The 15250-nt window shown below is 37.0% G+C and overlaps 1 protein-coding gene across 1 annotated transcript in view; it reads left to right on the forward strand.

Annotated features, from left to right (window-relative positions):
- The window catches only part of NBAS (NBAS subunit of NRZ tethering complex), a 191603-nt gene that overhangs the window by 73778 nt on the left and 102575 nt on the right, over positions 1-15250 (forward strand). Inside the window, exons 30-31 of the mRNA XM_088135940.1 lie at positions 2378-2607; positions 8693-8805. Coding sequence (XP_087992066.1) covers positions 2378-2607; positions 8693-8805 — 343 coding nt within the window. The remainder of the gene's footprint in view (positions 1-2377; positions 2608-8692; positions 8806-15250) is intronic.

The raw sequence follows: 15250 nt of genomic DNA on the forward strand, positions 1-15250 counted from the left end.
GGCTACAACATCTGAAATCCTGGTATAAAAAGAATATTCACAGTAATAATGGTCTGACCAGACAGAAATTTTCCTGTTTCCTTCCCAGATGTCCTGCCTGCTTTCTTGATTTCTGGGATTTGGTTTTGCAATTGGAAATTATAAAAGTCTGTCCTTCTGTTTAGATAGTGTGATGGACTTTTTCTTATTCTTTTTCACTAAGGTAAAAGAACAGTTTTGCATATGGGGGAGAGATTATGCCCTGTGTTACCATGCTTTCCCCTAGAAGCCTTAAAATACAGATCCTGTTGAAGTGAGGCTTAGTAATAAGTAATGCTTACCTTTATGTGGACTAGTATCTGGTTCAAAACCCTTTAAATGTGGTTAAGATCTGTGTTGCCTTAACCACATGATTCAGTGGGGTTATGTGGTGGGTGTAGATACTGGGGTAGAATTCATGCTAGAGAGATGTGTTGTGGGAAGGAGTAGAATGTCCCATTCTTAAACATGGGTCAGGCACGTATTATCTCGCACAGTCTTCTACTTTCTATCCCTCAGCATTTCAGGCAACTTCCCCACACTGTGGTAAAACTTTGAAGCCATATATCTTTTCAATTACTAAAATACACTTGGCTACTTCAGTTTGTTTGAAAAATGTTATTTAAGGAACATATTAGTAGGGGATAACCAGTTCTAAGTTTTAGAAATACTTGTTTTTATAAAGCTCTGCATTTTTTACACTAAGGCTATGTTCTTATAAACCACTGTTGAATTAGCAAAGAGATGAAAAATTGGAATTTCTTAACTTACAGAAAGTCTGTAATGAAATTTCTACTAAACAATAGGAAGATAAATAGCTTTTTGCACCAGTGTTATGTATGTTAAATGGTTTACTGAGCAGAAGGTTCATTTTTAATAATGTCACTCAGAGTGTATATAGAACTTTGATAGATGCTTTCCTGTTTGCATTTAAAGTGAAATGCAAAATACAGTTTGTACAGAAAATTGTGTGCATGTTCAAGAGAAAATTAGAATGCACTGTGAATTATAACAGAACTCAGAATTTTTAAAAATATGTGTAGTTTACCAGAATGCTTTCTTCTTTATTATATTGTATAGTACTTGCATTAACTTTTGTATAATTTATATTTTAAAAATTGACAACTTTTACATTTTCATATTATTGTCAGTCTTATTTAGATTATAGGATATATTCTGTGGGGTTGTTAATCTCCATGGCTCTCGAAAAACATTGAAAGCAAATTATAAAACTTACAAGAGTGAAATAGCATTTGGGATTTCAATCCAAAATTAGATTTTGTTTTGGGGGGATGAATACACACACACTAAAACATGTCCAAGAAAACAATGCTATATTTGTATCTCTTATTTCAAGATAATGCCTAGACTTTTTCTAGGGATACCTTATTGAAATGCCTATGAAGTGCATTTGTATTATCATAGTTCATGAAGAATTTCGAGACTTTTTTTTTTCTTCTAAAGTTGCTTCTACGCTTATCCAAAATGCAGAGCAACTTTCCTTGTTGACTAATGGCGTATTTCTACTACATACGGGTTCCTTATTAAAACGTTTGGCAATAGACAACAAATATCCACTATAATTTTTCTTTCACAGAGATTAGGAGTATTGATAGGAGTGTTGCACGTGATCCAGACAATACTTAGAGCACCCTAAATAATGTTGGGCAAACTACCCTAAACAATGCCTAGCCTTAATATATTTGACAGTTCCTATAATAGGCGAAGGAATAACCTTGAGGAACAGGAGGAAGAGCCACAACCAAGACAACAGTCAAATAAAAGAAATCTGAGTCCAGGGCAGAAATGTAATTTGAGAAAGCCTCTCAGACATGACCCACCCTAGTTCTCATGAAGTTAAAGGGAGGGAGGGGGGAAGCACATTCAGACTTGCAAGATTGTGTTACTATAACCCTATAATAAAAGTAGTATTAGCTTGTGTGTCTTTGGTTTCCAAGTTTGGTCTACCTTGGAGGGGTGCCAACAATCTTGCTGGCTGTTCCCCCAGGCATTGGGCCAGGATGGGAGTTGAGTTCAGCACATGTATATTTGGGGTAGGATTGTTATGGTGCCTTGGTTATGTGCAGTTGTTTTAATTTTTTTATATTTTGTTATTTTTCTATGTTGTCGCAGTGAGCCTCCCAGGGTTATGTTGTATAATGTGAGCAACCATATACATCTTTTAAATAAGTAATGAACAATGTGCACATCAGATTGTTTTAAAAATATTTCTTAAAACATAATTATATTGATTACATGTACCTGAAAGCTAAGTATGTATCTATTTCAGTCTCTATGTTTAAGAGTTTAGCAAGCATAAAAAAATATTCTATGATACTGACTGTGTCTTATTTTGTAGATTTTTACCGAAAGTCTTCTATGTTCAAGCCTGCTGGAGAACATCCACTTAGCTGGGCAAATGATGCATTGCAGTATTTGGTCAATAGATCCCCCTGTTAGTGTTGTTTCTAAAGGAAAATTGCAATACAGAATCAGCTATGAGAAAAGCATTGAATTAGTTTTGGCTGCTAGCAGAGAGTACTTCAATTCTTCAACCAGTCTGACTGATACTTGCATGGATTTGGCCAGGTGATTATATTATATTTATTCTAATTCCCCCATCCCCACATTTTAGGATACGGTATTTCCTTGTAAAAATATATCTTCTATATTCTTATCATTTTTACATAATTCATATTTTCTTTGTACTTCTAAGACGACTGGTATTTATAACAACATTATTAATAGGCGCTGAGAATAAAATTAAATCAGAATGTGATGACATAAAAATGCCTTTTGTCCTGTTGGTCAAAGAATGCGTGAACCAGCAGTAGTCAGCAAATGTTAACTGATTTTAGACATGAAATTATTATTGAACCGTTGTAACCTGTACAGTTGTAAAATGGCATTATGTTTGTTGCTTTTGGAATGACTTCTGTCCACATTTTTTTTAAAAAAGAAGGCTTGTGTAAGTTCAACAAATAAAACATTGATTCTATTGAAGAAAGGCTTGACAACCTTAAGTATATGCTGCTAAAATATTTATAATCTATTTATCCATTATAGAGTTAAGAAGTGCTTTACTGAACAAATAAAAAGATATTTGGGATGCATTATGTAAAAAAAAATACATAAAATTGGGTTGAGATTGCATGATTAAATCTAGGAATTAAAGTAAGCACTAAGAGACACCTCTGTACCATTGGTGATGTTCTGTGTTTTCTGCTTTGAAAGCCCAAACGTACTTCCTGTAATAGGTTGTTATGTTCTTAAGGCATCAGTTCTGGGAAATGCTTTACATATGATACATTTCCTGTGGAGAGACCCCTGTCATGTTAGACATTTTTAACTGATTAATTTACTATATATTTTATAATACAATATCCCTTTTGTCTTTTGTGGAATTATAAATTGGAAGACATTCAGACATTTCAGCGTTTCCTCTTTTCAAGATGAGTCTATAATCTTGTTTTGAAGATGAATGTGTAAATTAATGTGTTTGTATGAAATCAAATTTTATTTTGGTCCAACGTATATAAAAATATGAATAAATACATATATGCATACATACATTCATGTATCAGACATCAATAACAACAGAATACATGAGTAGACTTAATTAATATTGCTAGTGATCCTTCTGACCAATACCAAATGAGTTCAACATTACTGAAACTTTTCGAGTGATTTCATCATGGTCAGATAAAGGGGAAGTAATATAAAATGTATCAGGCCAACCTCGTTAGAGAAGGAAATACGTACTCTAAATGAGTATCCTGATAGTATTACAACAGAGTAGAATATAAGCCATTTTTTTTTCAATTACCTTGAAGCCATATGAACATAGCCCGTCTGATAAATTTATATAATTTCCCTGGGAGACTGCCAAATGGAGTGCATTAAGAGGTGCTAATAATATCATCCTACAATATTTCGGTACAATGAGCTGATTTAAGTACCTTGGTGGTCTTTTGCTCTAGATCAGTGCACCCAAACAGACTGATCTTTACTCCAATCATATTGATGATCTCTGTCAAAGATGCTTTGTCTTACCAGCAGTTTAGCACCATCATTAAGTCGCTGTGCTTTTGAAATCTAAAGAGAAGCCACAATGGAGTAATTTCTTATCCTGTGTATGCTTTGGAATGAGGGAAATTTATCTTTCAAAATCAGAGGATAGAAATTCAGCTTTTGCCAAAGATCAAGAATTCTTATATGGTGTAGAGAGTAAGGAAGATGATCTTGTCAGAAATATTCTTTAAGTCCTGGAAAGCAAGATGGTATTTGGAAATGATTCAGAAAGGCTTCTTCCTGATTCACTGGGGTATAAGAAAAAAGGGATGTCAAGTACAATCAGGCAAGATTCTTTTTTTAAAAAAAAATTAATGGTGATTTTATTAAAAATTATAATTGCAAAGATAAAAACTAATACAAACTAAAAGAAAAAGAAAAAAATAGGTGCAGAAAAAAATAGAAAAATAGAAAAGAAAGAAAAAATAAGAATATAGTAGAGAAAAAGAAAAGAAATATATACAGAAATGATTCCCCCTTCATCACAAGTATAAACAATGTTAGTAACTTACCACCTTCTCTTAAAATAAAACAAATGATCTCTTCCTCCCATATCTCATCTCTTATCTTATAAACAAATCCTTAAGCTTTGTCATTTCAGTCCTGATCAGCAAAAGTCCATTAAGGTTTACCAGAGATAACAACATATCTATTTTAACCTTGATCAAATAAACCAACTTTATATTCCTTCCTTTTACTTTTAACAATCTTGATCTTTAGTCCCTTCAAATAATGTCCAAGAACTTAATTTATTTTCATTTTTTCTTTGTTCCTTCTCACAAAATTCTTCAAAAACTTTAACAAATCTTTTTTTCCATATTGTTCTTGAAGCCTGTCACTTTTAAATCCACTTTCAGATTGGTCTCAGTCATGTCCGGTAAAGCTTGTTCCTCTTCCATAACATCTTTTAAACACAGTCTATCTATAGAGACAGACACTCTTAAAATTAACTTCTGGGTCCATTGTTCAAAAACATCCTTCAGTATGTCCAATGTTAAACTATTTTGCTTCATACTTTATTAGTAAGTCAAATTTAAGTGTTCTTCTCCTTTAATTGTAATCTTTAGTTCCTTCTGGTTCCCCCTAGTGTCCAACCTTCAAAGTCTCATTCTATCATTTTTTTTTCTTTAAGAATTCAGAACAAAAGCATTTTCTTATGGGAAGGATTCTTGTAATTAATTCCAAAATCTTATTTCAAATCCATCTGGACCCTTAGTCTATTTGTAACTTTCCAAAATCAAAGTTCTAATCACCTTTTTGCTGTTTATTCCAAAAAAATATCTTTTTTAAGTCCTTAAGCTTGTATTTAAAACCTCTTTCAATAAGGACTGAAGGAAATTCACCCAGTGTTTTCAGACTTGTCGATCCAAAGGTTCCTAATAGCTAAAAAGCAGTTAACAAGCAATTTTCAAAAGTGATTAGAAAAGGATGTATGCAAACCCAGTGTCCTTAAAGGTGCTGACCGTGGTTTGAGCAAGATGGCTATTCCCTTGTCTCCCAGAGCTCTAAATCTACAGGAGACCACTGTCTTGCACTCTCCTCGCAAGGAACAACTGTCTGGAGAATTTGTGGACAATCTCAAGTCCTCTCCTTGTCCAGAGAGGAATTACAAAGAGCTGGTCTACTTGCCGGCTCCTCATTCTGCTGTGGTTGTCGACTCTGCTTTTAGCGGAACCATCTTCAGTTCACCATTTCTTCCCTGGAAGTGCAATCAGACAAGATTATGTTATTGTAGCCTATCTCAGTAAAGTATAATTCTAATCTTCCAGTGGATCTGATTCTCTGGCTTTGTCTACTTAGGGGTGCTGACATACATTGATTGGACTCAACACTATTTATTCTAACCTCAGTGAAGAAAACTGCTTTTGAGATGAAGCAAGGGATCTGGGAGGGAGATTGTTAAATCTTTGAACTGATTCCAAATATGCCCTATAACAATTGGGTATTACTTGGTAAATATATGGTTTATAAGTTGCTGCCAACATCTTCCTGTAAGTAGGAATCAATTACTTATTCTTTTGGCAGACAGTATTATTTTCTGTCTATTATGAAGTTCTTAGTAATTGGTATTTCCCTCCTGTAACATAATGCATTTAGATACTTACAGAGTTGGTCTTCTCAGTTGCAGCTCTTCCACAGCTCTTTGCCTCTGTGAGAAAGAAGAGTCTCTTTCCTGTTCTTTACAAGTTGTTCTCACTCTTCCCTAAGGAGGAATGAATTGGAGCTCATCTCTCCCATATATTCTCACCGTTTTTAACATTAACCAAATTAAAAGAAGCGCTACTTCTGCAGCTTATAGGTGATCCTCTCTTTAGAAGGTGGGACAGGACCTTCTAAACAGTTTGGTGCTGATCTAATGCTTTTTTCAACTGTGCTTGTTCTAAGGAATGAGGTTGATCTTCATTGTCTCTAATGTTCCTCCCACTTAGGAATGGGAGGTGTTCCAAAGACTCAGTGGCATTACAAGGGTCTCTGGACACATTTCCTGTATTGAACTCAAGAGACTAGAAGATATTGACTGAGGTGAAAGGTTTATATGATTTAAAGAGAAGCTGGAGTAGTAGAAAAATACAGAAATCTATTGGTTTTATTATTTTGGCAGGTGGGGGTGAATGCCATATTAATTGGCCCATATACGAATTGCTAATAAATTTCATTGATTAGTCAGATGTGACAGTTTTATATTTAGTAATATTTCATAATAATAGATCATCATGAAAAAGGCTATAATATCTCAATGTAAGAATGTGTCATTCTAGATGCTTGAGAGGAAGAACCTAAAACAGTATTTTTAGTAGTGACTTTTTAGGTGATTTTTAAAAATAATTTCCCTTTTACCAGCCACTAGCATTTGTATCCTTTCTTTTCTGTACCTGGTTACTACAGACACTGAGACCACGGTGAGACATGCATCCATTAGGAACTATATCATTTTAATTTTTAGTGCATTTTGAAATGCTTCAAAGAAACCTAGGAATATTTTTCTATGTTCATTTCTATTGTTGACCCTCATTCCCTCTGTAAGCTGACTTACCTTGTGTTTGCTTATGCAGTTTTTCTTCATGCCAAATATTTTCTATCTCTGTCCTTGTATATTTGTTTAGGACGGTATGATTTCTAAATGTTATAAAAAGGCAAATCACTTTCCTTTTTATTTGTATATAATAGAAACTATTTTTCAGCCTTTTATTGCACAACATTTAAAATTGGTCAATTCTACAAAGAATGTGAAGACCAGAAGATACTTCCATTTTCTGCCTAGAAAATTAATTTTGTCTCTATTACTACCATTTTAACATCCATGTTAAATGTCTGCTTTATTATCCAGACTTGCAATTGTCTAATCTAGTGATACAGTGGAACCTCGGTTTACGAACTTAATTCGTTCCGTGACTCTGGTCGCACCCCGAATTGGTCGCAACCCGAAGGAAATTTCCCCATAAGGTTCAATGTAATTACCGTTAATTCATTCTGGCGTGGAGGACAGGGAGGCGGCTATTGCTTGGAGGGAGAGTCCCCCTCCCTACGACTGCGTGTCAGGGGCGGAAAATGGCCGCGGACCATGTGTCGGGGTGGAAAAATGGCCGCGGACCATGTGTCGGGTGGAAAAATGGCCGCGGACCACGTGTCAGGGGTGGAAAAATGGCCGCGGACCACGTGTCAGGGGCGGAAAAATGGCCGCGGACCGTGTCACGGGAGGGAAAATGGCTGCGTATCCTGTTCATACCCCGAGGCGGAGTTCGCAAACCGAGGTAAATTTTTGCGGCCGGAGCTGGTCGTAACCTGAAAAGTTCGTTAACAGACGCGTTCGTAACCCGAGGTACCACTGTATTGTTATTTAAGTGGATTTTTTTTCTGGAATGATAGATTCTTTTAGATAAGCTCAAAATGTAGTAAAATAGATTTATATCCTTTAAAAAGTAAACAATGACTCACATAAACTGAGGAGACCATAGGGAGCAAGTTACATAGTTTCAACTAACTGTGGCTACCTTAATTATGATTTAGATAAATAAGCCAATTTTAAACTATAGCTTCATATCTTGAGATTCATCTAGGATTAGATATTTAAAACAATCACCACCCGCACAATTGAAAACTGAAGCTTGTGTTTCCAGCCTACCCAAACTGTTGGTGGAAAGGAAAGCTGAGGAAAGAATACTTAATATTTTAGGAGTAACAACTTCATTTGGCTGTTGAATGACATGATCAAGCCTAGAATTCATGTTATTATTCTCAAAGCATTAATTAGTTTTCCTCTTCTGTCACATTCAAAATTAGAATTCATGATGTTGGTGTTAGATTAAGAACCATGTTCAAATCCCCACTTGATTACAGAGTTCACTGTCTGATTTTAGGCCTATTGGTCTCTCTCAGGCCAATTTTGATCACATTCTGTTGTATGGACAATGTAAGGGACCATCTCCCATGTGTGCCACTTTGAGCTCTCAAGAAAAAAGGGTGGGAAATAAATGCAATAAAATATATAGAAAACACTTTTAAGGAGCTATGAAGGACTGATCTTCTATGCCAAATTAAAAATGCTTCTAAGATGTTACTCTGAGAAAAACTCAGTCTTAAACTTCTCCCTTTTTCTTTTAAGATCCTGCTTGCAGCTGATTTCAGACTGTCCACCTATTATTCAAGAGGAACTAGATCTCATTCGTGCTCTTAGCTACTTTGAAGAATTTGGTGTGAAAATTTTACCATTACAAGGTACACCCTATTTCTATCTCTATCTCATATGTGGTTCTTTTCAGCAATTTTTGAATACTAGCCTTAAGGTTTCATATTTGTGCAAGTAGTAGATAAAATCATTGCATTTCAGTACTGTTTTGTATAAACAAACTGTTTGGCTCAGTTATTTGCAAAAAGAATAAATTTTTAAAGTCCCATTAAATGTAATGAAAGAGTTAGGCATATGCCCCATTTATACCAATGTAATTTTATTTTGTTTGGATTTTACCCACGTTTTCCCTTTTAGGATATATTGCTCTATGTCCCATTTATAATCCTTTGTAAGACTCATAATCTGTTCACCACAAATTAGTGCGAATTATCAGTAGTAGCACTGGCTTTCTATAGTATATCACTGAAGGTAATCCTTTTTTATAATCTCACTGTTGAACTTCCTAGTGGCCTATCTTGATATTGTAATTAGCATATACATTTATATCCTTCCTACATATGTTAACAATTTGTAAAATATTTGGAAAAATCCATTTTCATTTCATACCAAATTTGGAGTTCATTTTCTGTGTCAGCTGGAGTGAAAAAGATAGGCTTCTAAATTTCTAACAATCCTCCTTTTCCACTTTTGCACACAGATAAAGCAGAGATGGCAACCTTTGTCCCTCCTGTTTTGGGCTGCTTAGATTTAAAGTTCAGCAAAAACTAGAGAGTTGCTGGTTGCCTATCCCTAAAATTAAAGCATTTAATGTAAGGCTGTTGCTACTTCATACTAACTGTGATGAGACAGAACACTGCTTCAGAAGCGCTCCTCGGGAGTGTGGAAAGGAATGCTCTTGCCTGTGTTCTCCTCATTATTTCTTTTAAGATGATATAGTCTAGAAGTATGCAGTATTCGGATCTGAAGCAGGCAAGGGTGCTTGAGATGCAGCGTTTAGCACCTTCCTCATATTTCTTGGCTGCTCCTTGAAGGAGTTGGATCTTTTCCATGCTCACATGGTAGCCACATAGCCTCAAGAAAACATGCATTTGAATTAAGGAGGCAGTGGCAGAATGTAACTACCTCTAGTACCATCTGACTATTTGCTGCCATACTAAAGACTAGTCACAGCAGGAAAAAGATTTCTTGCATACCTAGGTAGGAAATGCAATAAAATATCAAATAAAATCACACATTCAGTACCAGTAGCAACTACACATGCATTCTAGTGGAAAATGAATTGAACATGTTTTCCCTATTTGGGAACTACGCTAAGTAGGCTGCGAAGTTTAAAAAGCATCCTCCCCCTCCCCCTTTAATGTCTATTTTAAGACTATTTTAAAAGCAGTCTGTACAAGAATGGCATTGCTGTTTAAAAGATAAAAGAATGTTTGCTGGTGCCCTTATACTCCAGAACAGTCATAAAAGTACTACATGCAGAATTATATCGGAAGCTCTGTTAAGTATTACATGGCAAGTGTTGAATACTACATAGCAAGAGTTAGAAGGTGGCATCATGTAAATGGGAATTGTTTTGCACAGAAAAATCCTCTGATTCTCACTCTTTATTGTCTGAAAAAAAATGATATTCCCAATCAAAATGTTAATTTGTGCTTCTTTTAAGTTAACATGGCTAAAATAATAGCAAACTGTTATTTTACTATTGCAGTGGAATAGCATTCCCTTGGCAATACAAATGTCTCTTATCCTATTGGTTTTTAAGAAGTCATTAAAACTTGACTGTTCTAGCAAACATTGGGGGTTGGGATGCTTTACTGTTGTTCCTTTAAGCACAGTCTAATATAATGAATGTTCCTAGGAGGTTATATATGTACAGTACATGCACTTTTATTTTTGTTATTTTAAATTGTATTATTTTTTAACCTGAGTTACAGGTATTGGATATGTATGCTGGTCAGAGTTGTCAGCAACTAAAGCAGCATATAAAGCCAATAAATAAACAGATAACTGACAGATGTGCTCTGAAGACACTAGCAGGATTCCTAGAGAAACATAAGCCCATATTCTTTGTCTCCTTTGTCATTACCTGAAAGTCATGTCATCAGTAACCATTTTATTTTTTACTGCTATTGCTAAATTTCTTTTATTATACCAAAGTATGTATGTATTTTGTTGCCTATCACAATCAAATGACTTGGTGGCTTACAGTATCACTCAGTACCTTACATTAAAGCATATAGGGCATATTATTAGTAAAATAAAATAAAACTAAAGAATATGCAGTGTTCTCCAAGGCTTACCTTCAGTTTGACCATAGCTTACTGTATGGTGTGACTTATTTGATCCTAATGTTACAGTTGCATCTTCCTTTCTCATCCGCTTTGGATTCTTAAAAACCCAAGCATTTAAAATCCCAAGTGTTTAACTCAAATTAAAGAACTGGTTCTATGAAGACCTACAACACCTTCTAGAACTAGCACCAAAAAAAGATGTCCTTTTCATCATAGGGGATTGGAATGCTAAAGTAGGAAGTCAAGGAGTAATCGGAATAACAAGCAAGTTTGGCCTTGGAGCACATATCTCACAAGAAACTCACTCTGTACCGTAATATGACTAAATCTAGTTTATACCAAAATCAATTACTATATCTCTCTAAAGGTATTCATACTTTTATATTCTTGCAAATTCTTATTTCTACCACAGCTACAGTGGGACAAAAAAGTATTTAGTCAGCCACCAATTCTGCAAGTTCCCCTTCATGGATCACTGCCTTGTCATGGCGAAGGGACTTGCGTAACTCAGTGAAGCCATGAGCCGAAAGGACGTTCAGCTGTGGATGTATCTGGAAGCGAAAAGAAGGTCCGATGCTGTAAAGAACAATATTGTATAGGTACCTGGAATGTAAGATCTATGAACCAAGGCAAGCTGGATGTGGTCAAACATGAGATGACAAGATTGAACATCGACATCTTGGGAATCAGCGAATTGAAATGGACGGGAATGGGTGAATTTAATTCAGGTGACCATTATATCTACCACTGTGGCCAAGAAACCCTTAGAAGAAATCGAGTTGCACTCATAGTCAATAAGAGAGTGGGAAAGGCAGTAATGGGGTACAACCTCAAAAACGACAGAATGATCTCTGTGAGTATCCAAGGCAAACCATTCAACATCACAGTAATCCAAGTCTATGCCCCAACCACTGATGCCGAAGAAGCTGAAGTTGACCGGTTCTATGAAGATCTACAATACCTTCTAGAACTAGCACCAAAAAAAGATGTCCTTTTCATCATAGGGGATTGGAATGCTAAAGTAGGAAGTCAAGGAGTAATCGGAATAACAGGCAAGTTTGGCCTTGGAGCACAAAATGAAGCAGGGCAAAGGCTAACAGAATTCTGTCAAGAGAACAAGCTAGTCATAGCAAACACTCTTTTCCAACAACACAAGAGATGACTCTACACATGTACATCACCAGATGGTCAATACCGAAACCAGATTGATTACATACGTTGCAGTCAAAGATGGAGAAGCTCTATACAGACAGCAAAAACAAGACCAGGAGCTGACTGTGGCTCAGATCATGAGCTTCTTACTGCAAAATTTAGGCTTAAATTGAAGAATGTAGGGAAAACCACTAGACCACTCAGGTATGACTTAGATCATATTCCTTGTGAGTACACAGTGAAGGTGATGAATAGATTTAGAGGATTAGATTTGGTAGACAGAGTGCCTGAAGAACTATGGATGGAGGTCTGTAACATTGTACAGGAGGCAGCAACTAAAACCATCCCAAGGAAAAAGAAATGCAAGAAAGCAAAATGGCTGTCTGATGAGGCATTACAAATAGCTGTGGAAAGAAGGAATGTGAAAAGCAAGGGTGAAAGGGAAAGATATAAGCAACTGAATGCAGATTTCCAGAGAATAGCAAGGAGAGATAAGAAGGCCTTCTTAAATGAACAATGCAAAGAAATTGAGGAAAACAATAGAATGGGGAAGACTAGAGATCTCTTCAAGAAAATTGGAGATATGAAAGGAACATTTAGTGCAAAGATGGGCATGATAAAGGACAAAAAAGGCAGGGACCTAACAGAAGCAGAAGAGATTAAGAAGAGGTGGCAAGAATACACAGAAGAACTATACAAGAAAGATCTTAATGTCCCTGATGTCCATGCTGGTGTGGTCACTGACCTTGAGCCAGACATCCTAGAGAGTGAAGTCAAGTGGGCCTTAGGAAGCATTGCTAACAACAAAGCTAGTGGAGATGACAGGATTCCAGCTGAGTTATTTAAAATACTAAAAGATGATGGTGTTAAAGTGCTGCGCTCAATATGCCAGCAAGTTTGGAAAACGCAACAGTGGCCACGGGATTGGAAAAGGTCAGTTTACGTTCCAATTCCAAAGAAGGGCAATGCCAAAGAATGCTCAAACTATCGCACAATTGCACTCATTTCACATGCTAGCAAGGTTATGCTCAAAATCCTACAAGCTAGGCTTCAGCAGTACGTGAACCGAGAACTACCGGATGTATGAGCTGGGTTTCGAAGAGGCAGAGGAACTAGAGATCAAATTGCCAACATTCGCTGGATCATGGAGAAAGCACGAGAGTTCCAGAAAAACATCTACTTCTGCTTCATTGACTATGCAAAAGCCTTTGATTGTGTGGATCACAACAAACTGTGGCAAATTCTTAAAGAGATGGGTGTACCAGACCATCTTACCTGTCTCCTGAGAAATCTGTATGCGGGCCAAGAAGCAACAGTTAGAACCAGTCACGGAACAACCGATTGGTTCAAAATAGGGAAAGGAGTACGACAAGGCTGTATACTGTCACCCTGCTTATTTAACCTATATGTAGAGTACATCATGAGAAATGCCAGGCTGGAAGAATCACAAGCCAGAATTAAGATTGCAGGGAGAATCATCAATAACCTCAGATATGCAGACGATACCACCCTAATGGCAGAAAGTGAAGAAGAACTAAAGAGCCTCTTGATGAGGGTGAAAGAGGAGAGTGCGAAAGCTGGCTTGAAACTCAACATTAAAAAAACTAAGATCATGGCATCTGGACCCATCAATTCCTGGCAAATAGAAGGGGTAGAAATGGAAGCAGTAACAGACTTCATTTATTTGGGCTCCAAGATCACCGCAGACGGAGACTGCAGCCATGAAATTAAAAGACGCTTGCTCCTTGGGAGGAAAGCTATGGCAAACCTAGATAGCATATTAAAAAGCAGAGACGTCACCTTGCCGACAAAGATCCGCATAGTCAAAGCTATGGTTTTTCCAGTAGTAATGTATGGCTGTGAGAGCTGGACCATAAAGAAGGCTGAGCGCCGAAGAATTGATGCCTTTGAACTGTGGTGCTGGAGAAGACTCTTAAGAGTCCCCTGGACTGCTAGGAGGTCAAACCAGTCAATCTTAAAGGAAATCAACCCTGATTGCTCATTGGAAGGACTGATAATGAAGCTCAAGCTCAGATACTTTGGTCACCTAATGCGAAGAGAGGAGTCTTTGGAAAAGACCCTGATGTTGGGAAAGATTGAAGGCAAAAGGAGAAGAGGACGGCAGAGGATGAGATGGTTAGATAGCATCACTGAAGCAATGAGCATGAAACTGAGCAAACTCAGGGAGGCAGTGAAGGATAGGAAGGCCTGGCGCAATATGGTTCATGGGGTCACAAAGAGTTGGACACGACTTAACGACTGAACAACAACAACAATTGTGCAAGTTCTCCCACTTAAAAAGATGAGAGAGGCTTGTAATTTTCATCATAGGTATACCTCAACTATGAGAGACAAAATGAGTAAAAAAATCCAGAAAATCACATTGTCTGATTTTTAAAGAATTTATTTGCAAATCATGGTGGAAAATAAGTATTTGGTCACCTACAAACAAGCAAGATGTCTGGCTCTCACAGACCTGTAACTACTTCTTTAAGAGGCTCCTCTATCCTCCACTCGTTACCTGTAGTAATGGCACCTGTTTGACCTTGTTATCAGTATAAAAGACACCTGTCCACAACCTCAAACAGTCACACTCCAAACTCTACTATGGCCAAGACCAAAGAGCTGTTGAAGGACACCAGAAATGAAATTGTAGACCTGCACCAGGCTGGGAAGACTGAATCTGCAATAGGCAAGCAGCTTGGTGTGAAGAAATCAACTGTGGGATAAATAATTAGAAAATGGAAGACATACAAGACCACTAATAATCTCCCTCGATCTGGGGCTCCACACAAGATCTCACCCCGTGGGGTCAAAATGATCACAAGAACGGTGAGCAAAAATCCCAGAACCACATGGGGGGACCTAGTGAATGACCTGCAGAGAGCTGGAACCAAAGTAACAAAGGCTACCATCAGTAACACACTACGTCACCAGGAACTCAAATCCTGCAGTGCCAGACGTGTCCCCCTGCTTAAGCCAGTACATGTCTGGGCCCGTCTGAAGTTTTCTAGAGAGCATTTGGATGATCCAGAAGAGGATTGGGAGAATGTCATATGGTCAGATGAAACCAAAGTAGAACATTTTG

The sequence above is a fragment of the Python bivittatus genome, unplaced genomic scaffold (assembly GCF_059951505.1).
Source record: "Python bivittatus isolate LINGU-HERP-01145 unplaced genomic scaffold, Pbiv_v1 ctg000020_np1212, whole genome shotgun sequence".
NCBI lineage: Eukaryota > Metazoa > Chordata > Lepidosauria > Squamata > Pythonidae > Python > Python bivittatus.